This window comes from Falco rusticolus, chromosome 4, assembly GCF_015220075.1.
Source record: "Falco rusticolus isolate bFalRus1 chromosome 4, bFalRus1.pri, whole genome shotgun sequence".
NCBI lineage: Eukaryota > Metazoa > Chordata > Aves > Falconiformes > Falconidae > Falco > Falco rusticolus.
In genome coordinates, this window is record NC_051190.1 from 8,331,215 (window position 1) to 8,349,666 (window position 18,452).

At 38.2% G+C, this 18,452-nt stretch overlaps 1 protein-coding gene across 10 annotated transcripts in view; it reads left to right on the top strand.

The window, feature by feature from the left end:
* The window catches only part of CACNA1D (calcium voltage-gated channel subunit alpha1 D), a 239,053-nt gene that overhangs the window by 180,383 nt on the left and 40,218 nt on the right, over positions 1-18,452 (top strand). For 4 of the 10 annotated variants that reach the window (XM_037385308.1, XM_037385300.1, XM_037385299.1 and 1 more), the window contains exons 30-36: positions 1,877-1,960; positions 2,290-2,373; positions 12,811-12,849; positions 13,266-13,394; positions 14,149-14,214; positions 15,979-16,070; positions 17,379-17,538. In XM_037385308.1, the coding sequence (XP_037241205.1) occupies positions 1,877-1,960; positions 2,290-2,373; positions 12,811-12,849; positions 13,266-13,394; positions 14,149-14,214; positions 15,979-16,070; positions 17,379-17,538 (654 nt within the window). The remainder of the gene's footprint in view (positions 1-1,876; positions 1,961-2,289; positions 2,374-12,810; positions 12,850-13,265; positions 13,395-14,148; positions 14,215-15,978; positions 16,071-17,378; positions 17,539-18,452) is intronic. The other 6 variants (XM_037385307.1, XM_037385305.1, XM_037385309.1 and 3 more) reach the window with 4 other exon arrangements.

The window sequence follows — 18,452 nt, forward strand, 5'->3', positions numbered from 1 at the left end:
TATTATGAGAGTAGCTCTCCTTCTTTAGTTGGCAGCTGCTAATCTCTTTAGAATTTTAAATTTCAGTGTTGTTGAGGTGGTTCAGTGTGATGTTCAGTACAAACTTTGAGAATGGCTTATTCTCGTGAAGCAGGATGAGTAAGGAAGGAGTGACAGGGAATTATGCAGGAGCTCTCAGAAATGGACGTGGTTGTTCAGGAGGCCAAATTCATGAACACTGGCTTTTGCCCCAGTCAAAGGGCTGTAGTGATTATCATGCTCTGATCTGTTTTCCTCTGACAGCCCCTTCCTTAAATGAGGGAACGATTATAGCAATTTGTGTTTTAAAAGAGCTAAAAGAGAGTAGCATTAGCGACATAATGAGGCTTTCCTGACTCTGCACAGTACTTACTCTCTAGAACAGCTAGCTGTAGGGCTGTCTTCTATAGCAGCTCTCATAATCTCAAAGAGCAAATTTCCACATGAAATTAGCTTTTTTTTCAAAGGTTACACTCATGTGTGACCTTTAAACTATGAAGTTACTAGAAATTCTGTTTAAAATCTTGAGAAGAATACTGTCCAGTTCTAAAAAAATTGTGTAGGTGATTTTGCTTTTCTATGCTAACAACACAAGTAACAAACTACTCAGCTAAAACATTATCTTATACTAAACAGTGTAGTAAGTTTAACTAGACATAAGGTTAGACTGGCACACCTGTCATTTTAAACTTTTTGCTAAATTTATCTTTTAGAGCTTCAACAGTGGCTGACAAGTTAATATTTTAAAATTAATTACCAGGAAAGCAGAATGCACGTGTATAAAATGTACATACCTTAGTTATGGTTGGCTGATAAATTCAGAAATTTTTGCAGTTCTAAATTTCTGTAGTAACTAGGCAAAATCCAGATATTGCAGAAAACCTACATACTTTGTCTCCATAGAGTTGCCTTCAACAGAGTAATACATGTTGATTTGTTCCCAGTGACAGACTTGAGTCTGGAACCTACCTCAGGGTTTCTCCTGAAATCTTTTTTTTTGCTCAAATGTGCAGGTTTGATGCCAGTGGACATCTAATTGTATGACAGCACTTTATAACCCTTTGCAGCAGTGTGCCAATAACATGGACAAAGGGGATAAATTTAAAGCCATAAAATGTCAGAAGGATGACTAAGCAATTTATGAAAATGAATTTTTCAGGCATTGGACTGGCTGCATTAGAAACATTATGAAATTGTTCAAGTTGGTGTGGTTCCTAGCACTGGCTGCACTGGTTACAGAATCAGGCCCTGATTGCAAATGCAGTGTGAGTGCCTGTATTACACTGAGTCTGAGAATGAAAGATTAAGTCAGTTCTCTAATATTTATGCACAGTTCCATGTTAGTAGTTGTGCATGATTAACCAGTGATGAGCTTTGACCCTCTGAATATTTTTACCAGTCACTTAGGACTATCACAAAGTCATTCATGTTGAGGAGGTTTCCGTTGGCTTGGTCTTGTAGAAATATTATTCAAGGGATTTTGTCGTGCTTGTTAGGGTATGTATGTCAGAGTTTTTCAGCCTTGCTAGGAGTCCAAAACCAGTTTTGGATGATGGCTCGCTTGCCAACGTTGTGCTTATATGACGGTGTATTCTGCATGTGTACTGCGTGTGTGTGCGTGCGTGTGTCTCTCTGTGTGTCTGTACATGTATATATATAAAGTATATATATACACACACATGCACATATATGTTGCTTTTCCTTCAGTAGGCAATATTGTTTGTTTTGTTTTGTTTTCTCATTAGACCACAGGTTTTGTTTAACTAATTTCTGTTTATGCAAAACTAAACAGAAGTATGCAAATATTTGACATTTCATGTGTAATCACAAACGTTTGCACCCTGCCTGCTCTGTTCAGGGCTATTTTAGTGATGCCTGGAATACGTTTGACTCCCTCATCGTTATTGGCAGCATAGTAGACGTCGTTCTCAGTGAAGCTGATGTGAGTATACCCCAGCTTACTTTCCCCAGTCCCTACTTCTCTTTCTCTGTCTCCCCACTATTTCCATCATCTGGACAAGTCACAGATTTTGATCTGATGTTTCTAAAGTTTGAGTACAGACCAGTCATAGGTCAATTATGTTGATATGGGAAATAAATAGCCTTTTTTTTTCTACCAATTTTTTTTAGCTATGAAAGGGAAAGATTAGATTGTATAGTGGTACATCAGAGAAGCCTAGAGTGTTTCTGTGTTTAACACTGTCCTTTTCTTCTCTTTTTCTGTTTGTGTTTTTCTCTTGCTCTCTTTCTGCTGAATGCTTGTCCTAACAGCACTATTTCACTGATGCATGGAACACTTTTGATGCCTTAATTGTTGTTGGTAGCGTCGTTGATATTGCTATAACAGAAGTTAATGTAAGTAGCAACTGTTCATGCACTAAAAAAGTAATTGCTGTCACCAAGAAATACAGAAAATGTAAACTTTATCCCCCCAAATAATTTTTAAGAAAAGTATGTTTTATCCTGAAATCAAAGACCAAAACATTGATGTAGATGTTTATACAAGCTGTTGTTATAAACCTGTATACCCATATAGTTGCACATGCACAAAGCATAGTGAGACAATGAGAATTATGTTTTTCTATGTGTGTACAGAAAATAATTAAAACATTTTATGCATTAAAAAAGGAATTAAACCTCTTTTACTATTTTACTTGAAGCCCAGTGATTTTTGTAGGTAGCTTGACCAAGGTAATTAAAGATTCTGTAAATTGTTTCAGTGGCTCAGTTTAACAAATAATGTGGGTTTTTTTCCTGTGGGAGCTTCAGGTTTTAGAATGATGTTAGAATTCGTATCTCATGAGGTAGCAGAAGAAGGGTACATAGAGAAACTAAGACTTTCCACACTGTGGGAAATAGAATATTTTTTTTTTCCTATTCCTTTTGCTATTCCCATCCTGCAGTAAATATTTTGAAATTTGAATTACTCTTAAAGTACTTGGAAAACTCCCATCTTTTCACCAAAATTTTGACTGATCGTCTTTACACATATAGGTGTTTGGACAAGAGAAAGGTCCCTTTCCAAGAAAAAAAAAAAAAAAAAGGGAAATACTGATTTTAGCCTGTTTTCTGACTTGCTGGTTTTAGCAAGGAAAGCTGTATCACCAAAATGATAAGTGAGAGATAATGAAGTACATACCAGTTCTGTAGCAGGCATGCAAGTGCTTCCCATACTTAGATGTTTCTCTGTTTAACTAGTCAAAATAGAATTTGAGAGGAAAGTGCCTCTTCCCTCTAGTGCTTCTTGATACCTCAAAAAGGGAGACTTGGATCCAACCCGTCCACTGAAAATGCTCAGGGAGCTGACAGGCGCAGTAGGTGAGGTTAGCGTGTTCCACCTGCTGAAGATCTTACCCGCCTACCATTCGGAGAACTAGGTTATCCAGAAATACCCATGACACAGGAGATCCCACACATGCACACATTTTCCCTGTATCAAAGAACAGGTTAATCGGAGAAAGCTGTAGATGTAAATGGTTGCTTGGTGTTCCTTGAGGATATTCCGCTTGTGTGTTTCTCTACGGCAGTCACAGTTTTGGGACTGGCTGGTCTCATTGCTTTTCTCTTTAAATTTGTTTTAGTAAGCTATTTTCTAGATACCTTTTTTTTTTTTTTTTCCCCCAGTGGGCTTTATTACTTACCAAAATGCTTTCTTTTCAGTAGGGACATTTAATATGTGTAATCTTTCAAAATACTTCCAAATTTGAATAAATACTCTTCAGTGAGCGAATATTTAAGTTGCAATATCTCTGTCATATTTTGGGGAAGCAAATCCATCCTGTGGCTACCGTTGCCATTTAACTGAAACAGTTTTTCAGAGAAAACACATTTTAAAATTTATTTTCCAGAGTGGTTCATGCCAGGAACCCAATTTTGAGGATCACATTCCTTCAGTCAATAGCAGAAATGATACCCTTTATTCCATGTAGATAGTACCTTGATTTTGCAACTGTGAAGACCATGATAATAAAGTTGCCCAGGAACATGGAATAGAAATTGTATTTGAAAAAGCTGTGGTCTGTTCCAGGCATTCCAGGATGAGAAGGAAAGAAAGAAAATGCGTAACACTCAAGTAAGGTCTGTTTAGAAGATAGTCTCGGGTTTCAGTGCATTGTTCAGATCAGCAGACCACCTGCTAGGAGCTTGGATTTCTCCCGCTGGTCTGGGCTGAGGCCGTGGTTTGATGGGGATCTCTTCTGGCATCTTTGTGACCTTAGGCAGCCTTTGCCCGCAGCGTTCTTACCCCATAGCTGTGAGCTGCGCTTCTGCAAGAGTTTGAGGACCTGACAGTTGGCTGGATGAGGTGCTGAGCACAAAGTATCGGCAGAAGTGTGGGCCGTGGTAGGGCAGAAATGAGTGGATAAGGCGGCTGCCAAGGGAAATACCTCTTATACTGTGCCCATCCCGGTCTCCCTTCAGAGCACATTAGCTTTGGCACAGGCAGCATCAATTAGTGGCAATTGCTGCTGTTGAGCAACGGTGATGTACGTAGTTTTGAATCTTCTTTGGTTCTAGTATATTAGGTAAGCATAGTAATGACCTACTGTAAACTGATTTCAACCAAATATAGAAACCAAATGTATTCTTTTATCTTTTTTTTTTAAGATGGCAGAATGTCTTCAAGCATGCACTATCAACCCTCATTAAAGACTTCAGATTTTTTTATAAAGCTGCAATGTCTACACTGCCATCTCAAAGAGTAAACACAATCAAAATAATTTAAGGCTGACTCACCTTAAAATTCCTCCCTGATGTTATGTTAAAATATGAGACTGTCACAACTGCACACCTGGAAGGAGCAGCAGAGGAGTGATGTGATAATGTGGGAACAGGAGGATTAGCTAACCCCTAGATCTTAGACTTGTTTTGCTGGGTTCTTGGTGGGCAACGGGTCTTTCTACCTGTGAACTGAAGGAACCTGAGCGCACAGGGAGGGCCAGTCAGCACAGGACTGCGTTGTCCTGTTGAGAAGTTTTTCAAAGTGTAATCATGTTTCATAGAGCAGATCTTAAAAGCTGCTTGTAGTTTGGTTTTGGTTGGTTTTTTTGGATGTTTTGTTGGTTTTTTTTCCCTGAAAAGTTTGGATTTAGACTTGCAGCTCAAGTATTTACAATTTTGTACTGTTTCCATTCACGGTAGTACTGGTGTAGATGAGCATAGTATCAGAGGAGCATCAAAAGACCAGTCATTTAGAATAGCTTTCCCTAAAAACTGCATAATGTACTCGATTGTGAAGAAACTGAAAAATAGCTCAAGGTGTACTTCCATAACCATGGGAGATGTCCCTGTATTTAACCCTGTATGGGGAGTGTTAATGGGACAGCATTGCTTGTAACTGATCACCGCTGAGCTTTCAGCTCTGAAGAACGCTGTCACTTTAGTAATGCACACAGTTGTCTTGAAAATATCCTGGAGATCAAGTAGTGATCTTCAGAAAAAATTACACACCACAGTCAGTAACTACCACTGTCATTTCTCCGTTCTTCATGCTATACTCATGAGAGACAAAAAGGCTCAGCTCTGATGTCTTCTAGTACTGCACAGCAGACTGTTTGTCTACTAAGTATTGTCTGTTTCTGGTCTTTTCCACTTTTATGTGCTTTGTTTGTGCAAGTCAATAACGTATTACAGTTTCAGTATATTTCTGGGCTTGATTTCCCATTTTCAACATGAAACAGTGAAAACCACAGAGTGTCCGGGGAAATTTCTAGGTTGTTCTTTTTTTTTTTTTTTTTAATTGTTTTGAATCTACTGAACTATTCCTACTTCATTAGTTTTCTGTAAACTTCTATAATCCAAATTCAGTATTATAGAATGTTAATATTTTTGGGGCATCCTGAATTGTGCCATTCCACCTGTACTTTTTATCTAACATAGACAGTGATCCTGGGAAATCTACAGCTCTGCTGAGAGGCGAACAAGACTTTGCTTTTGATGGGATTCCAAGTGTGATTGAAATGGCACCTGTGAAAATTCCCATTGTAGAAACTTTTTAAACTGAGGCAGCTCAGCCTTGTTTGAAGGGTGATCTGAAACAGTGTAAACAGCTAGCACTGGTGTAAAATCGGATCTTGTGGCAGTTGTAACTGCATAAGTACAGCCGTCTTCATTAAGCAATGTAAAAGAAGACTTGAAAGAATGTGAATACCTAAAATAATGTACTCAAGACGAACTAAATGTTCTTATAGGTTTGCATATATAATTGCCTCATGCTGTGGAAAAAACTCAGCATCGTTCTGACGGTCTGGCTGTGCACGCTTAAATTAATTCCAAAGGCCAGCAAGTTCTATCAGATAACACGTTTGTATCTAACCCATGTTTTTCAAGAGAGTGGGTTGGACTTTCTAGTTACATACCACATTGATTTCAGTATTAAATTCTGGAAATTAAAGGTCATATTTTTATTTTGTTATTCCTTTTCTTGTTCTTTTTAAATGTTTTATTATAATTTATATGGTGCCCTGAGGCTGATTCTTCTGATCCAGTAACCTCCCGTTCATGTATAATTCAGGAAATTACTGTTTTGAATATTTTTGAGCCCTTGTAAATTGGTGTTTAATATGTTCAGCAATTTATAGGACTGCTTAGCATCCTCAAGGACTGATCAGTGACCAACTCCAGAAATGAACCACCTCAGAGCAACATATATTTTGGCAATACACTATTTTCTATGATTGTTTTGTTAGTTTACTCTGTCATTTAATATCCCTCCCTTTAACCAGTTCTTCTTTTATGAATCTAATTGATTTTCATGTTCATTTTATTTTTAGAAATTTTTAGAGGCAAGTATGTATAAGTAAATATATATATATGGTATAACGATAAAAAAAATAAAAATAAACCACTACTAAACCCTATATAATTACTTTTTAGTTTTGTGACCTTTTGTTTTCAAAAAGTTTCACATGACACACAAGATCTTGTGTGGTCATAAAAATGGTTCCTCTTCAATTAAAAGAGCAGCGAGACACAAGATGTGGTCAGTCCATTCTGGGAGATGGTCATATATAACTTAAACCAATGAGAGATAAATTGGAAGTAAATTCTGAATAAAAGAGTAATCACAGACGAGTTTCAATCTGGTCTGGCTCTATAGAAATTATCTTATTTGTCAGCTCAGAAACCATTTGGATGACCAGCACGGGATGACTTAGAGGCATGATCACATTGTTACGGTAGTAGTTAGAAAAGTTCTAATTCACATTTCTTATTTAAGTTTCTTTTACCATTCATGTGCTGCCAAAATGTCGAGAAAATAATGGAGCATTCACTTTTCTTTTTTGTGCAAATGTTTAGTGCAGTCCCTATGGGACTAATTTTATGCTTGAGGTTAAGTAAAATTCAAGTTTTTTGTTGAAATACAGCTTAGAGGAACAGCATTGGTATCTTCCCTCGGGAAAACCTATTTGTCTTGGATCACCACTGTAAATGCATGAGGCTTATTCAGTGCTTGTGCGACCGTAACAACTGACAGAGGTTAATAGCGATGCCATACATAAAAAAAAATAGATCTCAGAAAACCAGAATTGAATGTTCTGCCTTTTGGCAAGAAGGAGCACCGTTATTACCGTTTCAGCACTATGCAGTGCATAATGTTGACTTATAACCAGTGGGATACTCTTTTTGTTAGCTAGATTGCTACTGGAGGGTGTGCCCGGAGGGCTGGTGCTTATTTTTATATATTTGCCCACTCACCCAGTAAGTGGTGGGACAGCTGACCTGGCTTGGGTGGAGGAGTGGATTAAAAACCTCATGTCCAGCTCCTGTAGAGATTCTGGATTCCAGTTTTGAACAAAAGCACTACAATTCAGTTTGAATCCTACTTTACGCACCAGTATGGTATGTTAGAACTTAACTTGGCATATTTTGTTGCTAGTAATTGATATTTTTTAATACTGTTAATACATTTTGTAGACTTCTGCAAATGTCTCTCCTTAGGGCTTAAGGATAGGTCAGAAAGACACGCTGGTATGGTTTTGCTTTCATTAGTATGAAGTCATTGCAATACAAAATCTATACTGTGTTGCAATAACTAATTTGGAAATAGAAGTAAATTTCTGATCTGATTTTATGAAGGTGTTAATCCTAAAAATTTATTTTACTTCATTGCACAGCTGAACATTTATGAGTTATTATAATAGTACCCTGTACCACAAACATGTTAGTTATGAACTTAGAGTTTTAAATACATATTTTACAAGGGAAAAAAATATTATTTTTTTTAATCCACTGTGGGGTTCTTCACTTTGATTCGAAATTTTAACTAAATTATATATATGGGTATTTGGTTCATGTGGAACAGGAGATATAGAGAACACTGATAAGACTATGAAGAAAACTACTTGCTAGCGCATGTAAATTCCAGTAATTATTCTCCGAATGAGTCGTATATGTATATATGTACATGTATATAGACAGACATATACTGCACATTTCTGAAGATATTTTGGCAACCTGAATGCTTTCCTATGTATGTTATTGTCATCATATGTGTTTATCATGCAGATGTTTCCTTCTATATTTGTAATGATGATTACATCATCACTATGTGTTCATTTGTGTTGGCATACTTTCATAGCCTTTGGCACAGCCTGTACAAAAGAAGCATTTGATGAACACAGTATACTAATACCCACTGGTTTTCACCATGTTTATTTTTTCTTAAACACAGAGCTACAGTTTGCTTCCAATGCATGATGCAATCTGTTTCACACTGTTCACAGTTTTGACATTGCAGCCTTTTTCAGTTAGGAAGTTTATTTCAAACTTTTGTTGCAATATGCAGAGTGTAATGTGGAGTTACTGTTTAGGAAATGTGCTAAATTTTTCATAAGCAGCAATAAATACTTGACCAAAATTGGTAGCAAACATTTTAATCAGCGAGTCAGAAATTTAGGCTGATCATTGATTAATCTTTTTTGAGGACTGGGATTGTTTAGGGAAGAAAGCTGCTGTGCTCAACTTTGATTAAGAAAAAAGAAAAATCCTGTTACTGGCTATTTGAAGTATTTTAGAATTGGCTTGAGCTTACATAGGTATCAAGTGCTTCGCTGAACGAGGCTGTCAGTGTAGCTGGCACGTGGCTGACAGAAAAGGTGGAATAATTAACTCAGTCTGTGTTCTTGTTTACCTCGTTGCAGTGCATCTGTTAGCCAAGCAGTGAAAACAGAAGCCATTCATTTATTCTAGCTGTGCCCATTACCAGACTCCTAGCAGTGATCCCAGAAGCACTCCTGTTGTCCTAGGAATCACAGAGTCCCATGGGGGACAAAGAAATCATGATGCTGAGCAGCCGGTCCCAAGAAGTTTGGGACACAAGTAGTGTTGGAATGACTGGTGGGAGGTGAGGGGAAAGAGGAGGTTGTAGGTGAACTGCCTGACGCCAGGAAATACTTTTTTTTCCTTTCTGGTCAGCAGCCGCCATCCAAAGAGACACTCTCTGCTCAGCGTGCCCCCCCCAGGCTCAAGTCTCTTCTAATACTTCCCCCACACATACATAATGTGCCGCCTGCTGACGTGTGCGCATGTCAAGTGATATTACTGAAGCTGCAAGTAAGATGCTGTGTTTGGGTAGTACATGGCTTTCCCTTATCTGCAGGAAGCAGGCGTTCTGTTACCGTCTGTCTGTTACTGTCCGTGAAGATGGCGGTACCAGTTTTCTAGATCTTAATATTGCTTCATGCTGGATGGACACACATAAATGCTAACTAACTTCGTCTCTAGGATGAGCGTTTCCTTTATAAATAAGTATGAATAATGTTTTCTTTGTGGTGTATAACTATATTAGCTTCATTATAATTAGTATTAGTCATGTAAACCAAGCTGCTGTATGATCAGAGGGAAATGCCAGAGAGAGTGAAAAAATTAGAAACACTCACCTCAAAATGTCAGTACCCAAAACACTTGGCCAGTGATGGGCCGAAGCTGAATATATTTTCAGCTCCAGTTGAAAAAGATCCTCTGGATTCAGGAGTTGGTTTTCATTGTTTGTTTCTAGCACCTGTCTCCACCTCGGCGTTTTTGTACAATTTAATTTTTGTGAACAAAGTATTTTGCTTTTTCCTTCCTGGCCTGCTCTTTCCACTGTCCATGATTTATAATCTCTTGGATATGACATCCTAATGGTTCCCAGCAGTGGCAGCTCAGCCGTCAGGAGCAGGCAGTTAGGACGGCTGCGGCTGGAGGAGCTGAGGATGAGCGATGTACGGGAGGCGTGTGTGTTACGCAGTCCCACGCATGCACAAATGCGTTCAGTGCCCTTCGGACAAAATAAAAAGTGTGAGGGGTTTTGCACTCATCATTCCTGAGCACCTGCAGTAGAACTGTGCACATCGTTTTGGGAATCTGGTTTTCTGGCTGCGTTTTCAAAAGTGAGAATTAAGTAGTCATTAAGATAGTTAGATATAAATACGTTTTTTTACTGACTTTTCCTTCAGTGAGTTTTTTTTCATAACCAAATCATAATGCATACCTCTCATTATTTTTTTCTTTTGGGAAGGAATTAAGTAAAAGTCTGTAGGACTAAAGTATCCTTTTCCTGTTCTTATGCTGTCCTAATACTGTTCCTAGCTTATCTGGAGCCCAATCCTTCTCCGGTAAAAGCTAGCAGGAAAAACTCCCAAGCCCAGCATTTTTACTTCATTTTTTTTAGTGTTCATTTCTGATGATACTGTAATTTAAGCTGCTCTGTATCTGTCAAATACTTAATTTAATTTTTGATGATACAAAATATTGAATGCTAATTAAGTAATTTGCTCACTGTTTAAGACTGTATCAAGCTCAGCATAAGTCAGTCACTGGAGATTAACACGAAATTTCAGGCTTCATTTGAAGAAGGTGTAATGAAATCCTTTTTCTTTAGAAGTTTCAGGTAAAAAGGAATTTTTTTTGTGTACCAAAAAGTTAACAGCAGTGTGGGTCTGTGCACATAGTACAGGTTTGTGATTGATGTAGGTAGATAGCTTTGCAAGGTTGTTTCCATGTTTTGTGATATTTTGGTATTTACAATGTTTGTGATTATGAATTTCTCCTCAAGCTATATTTTGATGAGTTTATTTCAAATTGTTGACATATGCAGGGAGTTTCTAGTGCAGCAACTGTCTTTCATTGGCAGCATATTTTTGCCTATTTTATGTAAGTGCTTACGAAGTTTAGATGTTACAGCTGATTTACAAATACTCTGCCTACTGAAGTCTAGTGAGGAGATCTGGGGTTTTCCAATATTAATGCATCAATTTAGCAATAATCCCTTGAACAGCTTTAAAACTCTTATTTCAGAAAATACTGGTATCCTGGCAGGGCACTAATGCATAAATACATAGTTGAACAACAGTTATTTTTACCTCATTTTCCCCTTGTGATACCATTATGTTATGCATGTTTTGCAAAAAAGTAATAGGCAAAATGTATTTTAATAAATACCACTGATTATCTGACTGTAACAAGGTATTACGTACTCTTGGGTTTTTACCATAGTACTTTTTTTATAATATAATGCTAGTATTTTCAGCACTGAGCTCCTCTTTTCCCTTCCTTCTCCCCAAGTTTTATCTTGGGTAACAGCAATACTGGAGATGTTACTGGGTGAAGTACATGGGGAGCGAGTGATGCACACACAGTGCGCTGGAAGCAGCACTGAGGAAGCATCACAGTTGTTGCTGCTATACGTGATGATAATTTTTTGAAAGGTGCCCCTTTAAAAGGAGGACATTTTAGGCAAAGAGTAAGAGCCATCACTGGGATCTAACGTCGCGAATCCCATTTATTCTAGTGCTATAAATGTTTTTAAAGACTCTGCCATTCAGTTTTGGAAGAGGCTGCTGTGAATCTGGAAAGCATGGACAGTTGGTCCTTTAGCTTTGCTAGTGTCTGACCATTTAGGATATCGAGACAGTTTCTCCAAAGACAGACACAGAGATGTTACAAAGAGCAAAGTAAGTTTCTTCCGCACAGGGCACAGAGTTTGGCCCTGTGAACAAGAAGCTGGTGTGTGCCCCTCTCCTCCCTGTAGCTCCCGAGGGTTGTGCAGATCTGTGCCAAGAGGGTCGAGCAGATCCCGAAGCCTTTTCCCCGTGCCCGATCCCGTTACGCCAGCTCAGGTGTGTGAGCACTTCGTAGGTGCGGAGAGAGTGCAAGTATTTCCTTCTCATTTGCACCTCCATGGGAGGGTTAGCCTTTGTGTCACGGGCTAAAAAATGTTTATCCCTTTGGCAGAGTGAAAATCTGCCCTCGTTAAGCACTGCAAAGCCCAGAGTTCATCACTGACTTAACTCAAGCAAGTTACTTCCCTTTAAGGGGGCTCCTGATGTGATATAAAGCACAATTTCTTGAATGTGGTGAGATTCCAGTGATGAAGTAATTAATCTTCAAAAAGAGCACAGCGGAACAGGGACCTTGAAAGGCTAGTCTGACGCCCAGACTTTGTTCCTGAGTTTTACTTAGGCTTACCGCTACAGTTTCATACAACCTGTGGAAGTCGATGGCCAGTTTCGTTTGGCTTACAGAGGAGCAGATATTTTATTTTGTATTAACTTTCCATTGAGTCTTTTAAACATGTTTTATGCTAGCAGATTTTGGGATGAGTCAGCCAATGATGTTTTTGATGTGAGTCAGCCAACATGAAATGCTCAAGGGAAGGTTTTAATAAGGATATTAATGTTTTATTTCGGAAGTGTATTGAGTTGAAAGATGTTCATTTAGAAATAAAAAAATGTCCTTCCTTCTGTTTATGGTTAAGCTGATTTTTTTACCTTTTATTTGATTTTAATATTTAATGTTTTTAATTTCTTAAAGCCAAAGCCAACTGAAACAGTCACAACTGATGAGTCTGGGGTAAGATTAGTAAACTGACCCCAGTGGTTTTACCTTTACTTGAGTTTATTCTTTTTACCATGTCTTTTCCACCGATTTTTTCTGTATTTTTCATAACTGTCTTACTACAAAGGTGTTATGCAGTGGTTTGCATTCATTGTCAATGTATTATTGAAGTCTACTGCAAACAAACCCAATATGATCCTTATTAACAAACCAGAAAACTTGGAAATGCATGTGATGTGTGAAGCATTTCTACAGGTCCTGTGTTTTTAGCATGTATTTTTTCCTTTCATGTCATGCTTATCAAGATGAAAAGGCTCTCAAGATACATTTTCAAATCTTACCTCTTCCACCTTTGCATTTGATGTTGTTTTTCTGGAAGTGTTGCATGTTTGAGTTTGTATTTGGTTTGACTTCTCCATGATGCTCTTCAGAACTCTGAGGACAGCGCTAGAATCTCCATCACTTTTTTCCGTCTCTTCCGGGTGATGAGGTTGGTGAAGCTGCTTAGCAGAGGAGAAGGAATCAGAACTTTACTATGGACATTTATTAAGTCATTTCAGGTTAGCAAAATTTATTGAAATTTGCTTTATGATTACAACGATTCATACACCAAATTTTACGAAGCAATACCTGTAGAGCGCAAAAAACTTTTCTTTGGAAATTCATGCTATCAGTAATGAAATATTTAAATATATTTGCCTACTAATGCCAAGATAAACTTCACCAATTACTTCAGTGAGTCCCAAGGTCACTCTTTATTGTTTAATATTAGCTGTTACCATCAGATTTCTACGGTACTTCAAAAAAAAATAATATTTGGTATATCTAGAAGGGATAGGATAGGTTTGACACACACAGGTCTCATACTTCCATACATTTTATCAGATGACTACAAAAGAGGAATTTAATCTATTTTTGTATATAAAACTGATTTCATAAGTGTAGTAAATAGATATTTGAATCCTTGCTCCTGAAAACTCTGATGAACATGAAGTTAATGGAACTCTTTTAATTGTATAGAAGGAATATCTTTGTGTTGTGTTGTCAGAATCAGTAATGAAAATAAAATTAAAAACTTCTAAACATGATCCTTTCCCCTGGATTGCTGGCAGAAATAATTCAAAGTATAATGAAGCTTGTGTTCATTGTATGTGGCAGAATATTAAGAGCAACAGGTAATAACATTTTAAGCACTTGCATAGGAAGAAAAACCTTGGAAAAGCCTGTGTTGCACAAAGAAATTTATTTTTTTAAATGGAAATTGAAATAATTGTGTGAAATTATTAAAATACAATGCATCTGTCCCATTTCTAGGCTCTGCCTTACGTGGCTCTTCTGATAGCCATGCTGTTCTTCATCTATGCTGTCATTGGAATGCAGGTAAATACAGAATTTTTTTAGCATTAAACAGAAGTACAGTGTTGGCTACTCTCAGACTTGTTTCCTAAGGTGCTTATTGAAACATTCCTTTGATATCAGTGCTGTATCTAGGGGAGAGTTTTCAGAGTGCGTAAAAATATTTTTTGGTTATGAATCTGGTAGTTAGAAAATCCAAAAAGATACAAGAGAAGAGCTTGGTGTGAGCTTATAGTATCTTGGTTTGCTGAAAGGAGCCACTCCTCTTCCATGTACTGTGAAGTTTATTCCTATGCATGAATGTATAGAAAGAATGCATGGCTTTTTTTTTACTATAGACTTGCTTTGGGAATCAGGCATTAAAACTCCAGCTTTTTAATTATTTTTTTAAAAAATCTTTCCCATATGAGAAGAATAAAACTAGGAAGAGAATCCAGGTAAAGATTTAGGCAGAGCTGAACCTGTGGTTAACCAAGAGTAGGAGATGCGTACAAGATGTACAAGGAAAGGATTTTGGTAATGTAAATGTAAATTAAATGTAAATTATGTAAAAATGTAAATTAAAATGTAAAAATGTGCTGTTGGGATGAAGGTGCTACTGCTCACACCAGCAGCAGTGCAAACAGGGCAGACCAGGTTCTCCAGGCTTTATTACTGGAGACAGCTAGATAGGAGAAACCTGTGGGGAAACTGTTCCTAAAATTCATACTCCAGGGCCATTTCTAGTGGGAGTATGGGATAGCGGCTGGAGAGGGGCCTGCCCAGCCTGCAGGAAAGCAGCAGACGAAGGCAGCGAGCGTGGAGCTGTGGTTGGCAGTGTGGTTTGAGTTGTGTGGTAGTCTCCGTGTCACACGTGAGATGTGGTGTCTGAGGAGCATGGCTGGATGACTGGCAGCACTTGGGCAAAAGTCCCTGTTAGAAATCCTGAATGTGGGCTGCAGTTCTGGCTCTTTTTTTCTATTCTTTCTGTTGTCCCCCCTCCTGATAACAGCAGTTTTCCTGTCAGAAGGCCTTAGGATAGCTCTGTGTTCCATGAAACTTTAGAGTTGTTTCTGTTCTCAGAGTTGTAAAGGTTCTTCACATCAGCACCAAGGGAGGTCCTAACTGAGTGGGTTGAGAAGAAACATGCTACAGAGAGTGGTTTTTCCTCCTGATTCTTTCTCTTAATCATTTATCCAAAAGCAACTTAATGTCCTTACAGTCCAGCAGCACGTATACAGAGCATCATGGTGTTAATCTCTAAATGCAGTAACAGCCTTCACTGTATTGTAAGAGGATGTAAATGTATTATATTTGGGAAAAAGAACAGTCCCATGGCCAAGGAATCACCATTTAATTTTGAAGAACTGAACACATGTCCATCTCTGGCTGGGGCAGGATGCTCAGACTCTCTGTGCTTTGGTTTCCATCTTTGCATCTCTTTTTCATTATTTAGAGTCAAGGTTTTCAGGACAGCAAATATTTCTTACTACAAGTATGTACAATATTTACATAGTAGGGCTTTAATAGCAATAAAAGACTCTAGGTGCTAGTTTAAACCAGTATTTTCTCACTGAAAGACTGGAATATGTATTAGTATTATAATGTCTTATTGATGCCAAAATAAATTACTAAGAATTGTCTTGTACATGTGATAAATTTACTGCAATTACATCATTATTAGGAAAAATGTAAAAAGGGTAAAGCAAGCGCTTTTCATACATACTGAAGCAAGTTTAGACTTTAAGGCCTACAGCTTCTGACAGTACAGGTTGCTAGGGTGAAAGTCAAAATCCTGTTTTATTGTAGGTATTTGGAAAAGTGGCCATGAGGGACAACAACCAAATAAACAGAAACAACAATTTTCAGACTTTCCCCCAAGCTGTGCTGCTTCTCTTCAGGTGAGCAAACCTTAACTCTTACTTAATGCCTCCCATTTCACTGATCTATGAAAAATGTTAGTAGCTCTCGTACCATGCATTTGTTCAAAATGTGTTTGCAAGTGAGAAGCAATTTAGCGTAACAAGCACATACTCTCTGTGGCTGCGTGCTGGGTTCCATCCAGGTGATCCAGACCTAAACTCATTGCAGCTGTTGTGAAACACCTCAGTGTTGTGAAACATCACTCATGCAGAGTGATGTCTGCATGTAGACCCCAAATACAGTGAGCCCTGGTGTCCACTGTGGGGGTGTTGGGAAAGGTGAAAGAGACTGTGCCCTTACTGTAATCTTTAGAAGCACAGCTAGGATGACAGTTTGAGAAAATGAGAGGTTGTTGCAAAGATAAAGAAATAAACTCTTCTTTACATCTGCTGAAGAGATGACAAGAAGCAGCGGGTGTAATTTGCAGACCCGATAAGCAGTAGGCAGAACTTTCTGATGCAAGGGTAGCTAGATTTTGATGCAGGGGGATTATGGAATCTCTACTAGAGAGCTTAAGAAAAGGGTAAACATTTGCTAGGGGTGCTTCAAAATGTCCTGGAGCAAGGAGAGGGAATGATGTGGAACAGGGATGCCTCTAAAGGTGGCAATGTTGAGAGCTCTCTCCCTGTGATTCCGTAACTCCGCTTGGCTCCTATGCATTGCTACTAACCTGCTTGGCAAGACCGGCAGGTCGCTCCTTATCTGAGACCCAGGGAATCACCCACTGAGATCTAAGTCACTTTAAGTATGTAAGGACATTCATACCTTTCAAACTAGGTAATGAGCATAGCCAGAAATGTCGCAGGTGTGTAGTTGTCTTTTAAGTATTTAAAATCGTGGGTCTGTACACAGGCATTACCCAACTATGCAAAAAATGCAATAGCGGAAGTTAGAGGCAAGAATTTCTTCAACCATGCTGAGAAGGCAATTAATCTTTTACAAATAGATGCTTTGAGCTTTTATGACAGGTTTTTGTACACAGCAGCTGCACTGTAATAAGTATTTACCTTGTAAATCACAGGTTTGGGTTCAAATTTTTACATGTGAGCCTTTATGGGGCATTAGTCTACCTTATGAAACGTGTCTACAAAGTCAGGTCTGTGTTTGTAATTTCTGAAACATGCTCTGTATTTTTTTTAAGTAGTTCCTGCTCTGAAAAGTTCACAATCTGTATTCACATTTGTCTTTGTACAGCTCCAAGAATTTTGTCAGAACTTAACAAATTAATATATCTTTAATCTGTTTTGGTCAAATAATGCTTCATTTATCTTTGTGACCTTATAAAGGTGTGCAACTGGAGAAGCCTGGCAGGAAATCATGCTGGCATGTTTGCCGGGAAAACGCTGTGATCCAGAATCCGATTATAATCCCGGGGAAGAATACACTTGTGGAAGCAATTTTGCTATAATTTATTTCATCAGTTTTTACATGCTTTGTGCATTTTTGGTGAGTCCGGCTTGTGCTTATTAACAGAAATGAGCTTTGGCATTTTGACTTTTTTCTGAACTAAAAGAGTAGTGGGTTCAGAGAATAATTGAAGATCCCATATCCAAAATATTTTTGCAAGATTGTTTTCCCATACACAGGCCTAAATCCTGGATTTTATACTGATTTTTACAATGAGAGTGGTGACACAGTGGAACAGGTTGCCCAGAGAGGCTGTAGATTCCCCATCCCTGGAACATTCAAGGTCAGGTTGGACGGGGCTTTGAGCAACCAAAGCAAAAGTGGAAGATGTCCCTGCTCGCTGCAGGGGGGTTGGACTAGATGACCTTTAAAGGTCCCTTCCAGCCTAAACTGTGCTGTGGTTCTAAATTCCCACGTACAAGCTGTTCTCCTGACTATATGTATGCTGGAGTGGTTGGTTGCATATTTGAAAGCTAAGTTAACAGTCATTTCATCACCTATTATTTCATACATTTCTCAACAGTATCATTAAATATTCCTGAATAATAAGGCTGCAGTTCCGTTGACTTACTAGTAATGCTTTTTTGTATTGTTTAAACTTGGCAGAATTTGGATTCGTGTCTCTACAAGTGTGCTCAAACTGTGGCACATGAGATGTGAATGGTAACCTTTCTCCCTAATCCGTGGCATAATGGATTCTTCGCTCTAATATAATATTTGAAATACGTTTTTCCTCATTGCAGGTGTTTGGTCTAAGCCGGCTGATTTTTTTTAATTTTTTTTTCTATTCACAGTACTGTTCTTGCAAAAGGAGAGTGGTCAGACAGAATTCTGTGAACTAATGTGTAAACATACACGTTCTGCTGTTCTGTATCATCTTCGTTGTTAACAAGATGTATGCAGAAGTCTTCTTGTCATGACTTTGAATCCTATTAATACGAAAGCTGTTTCCT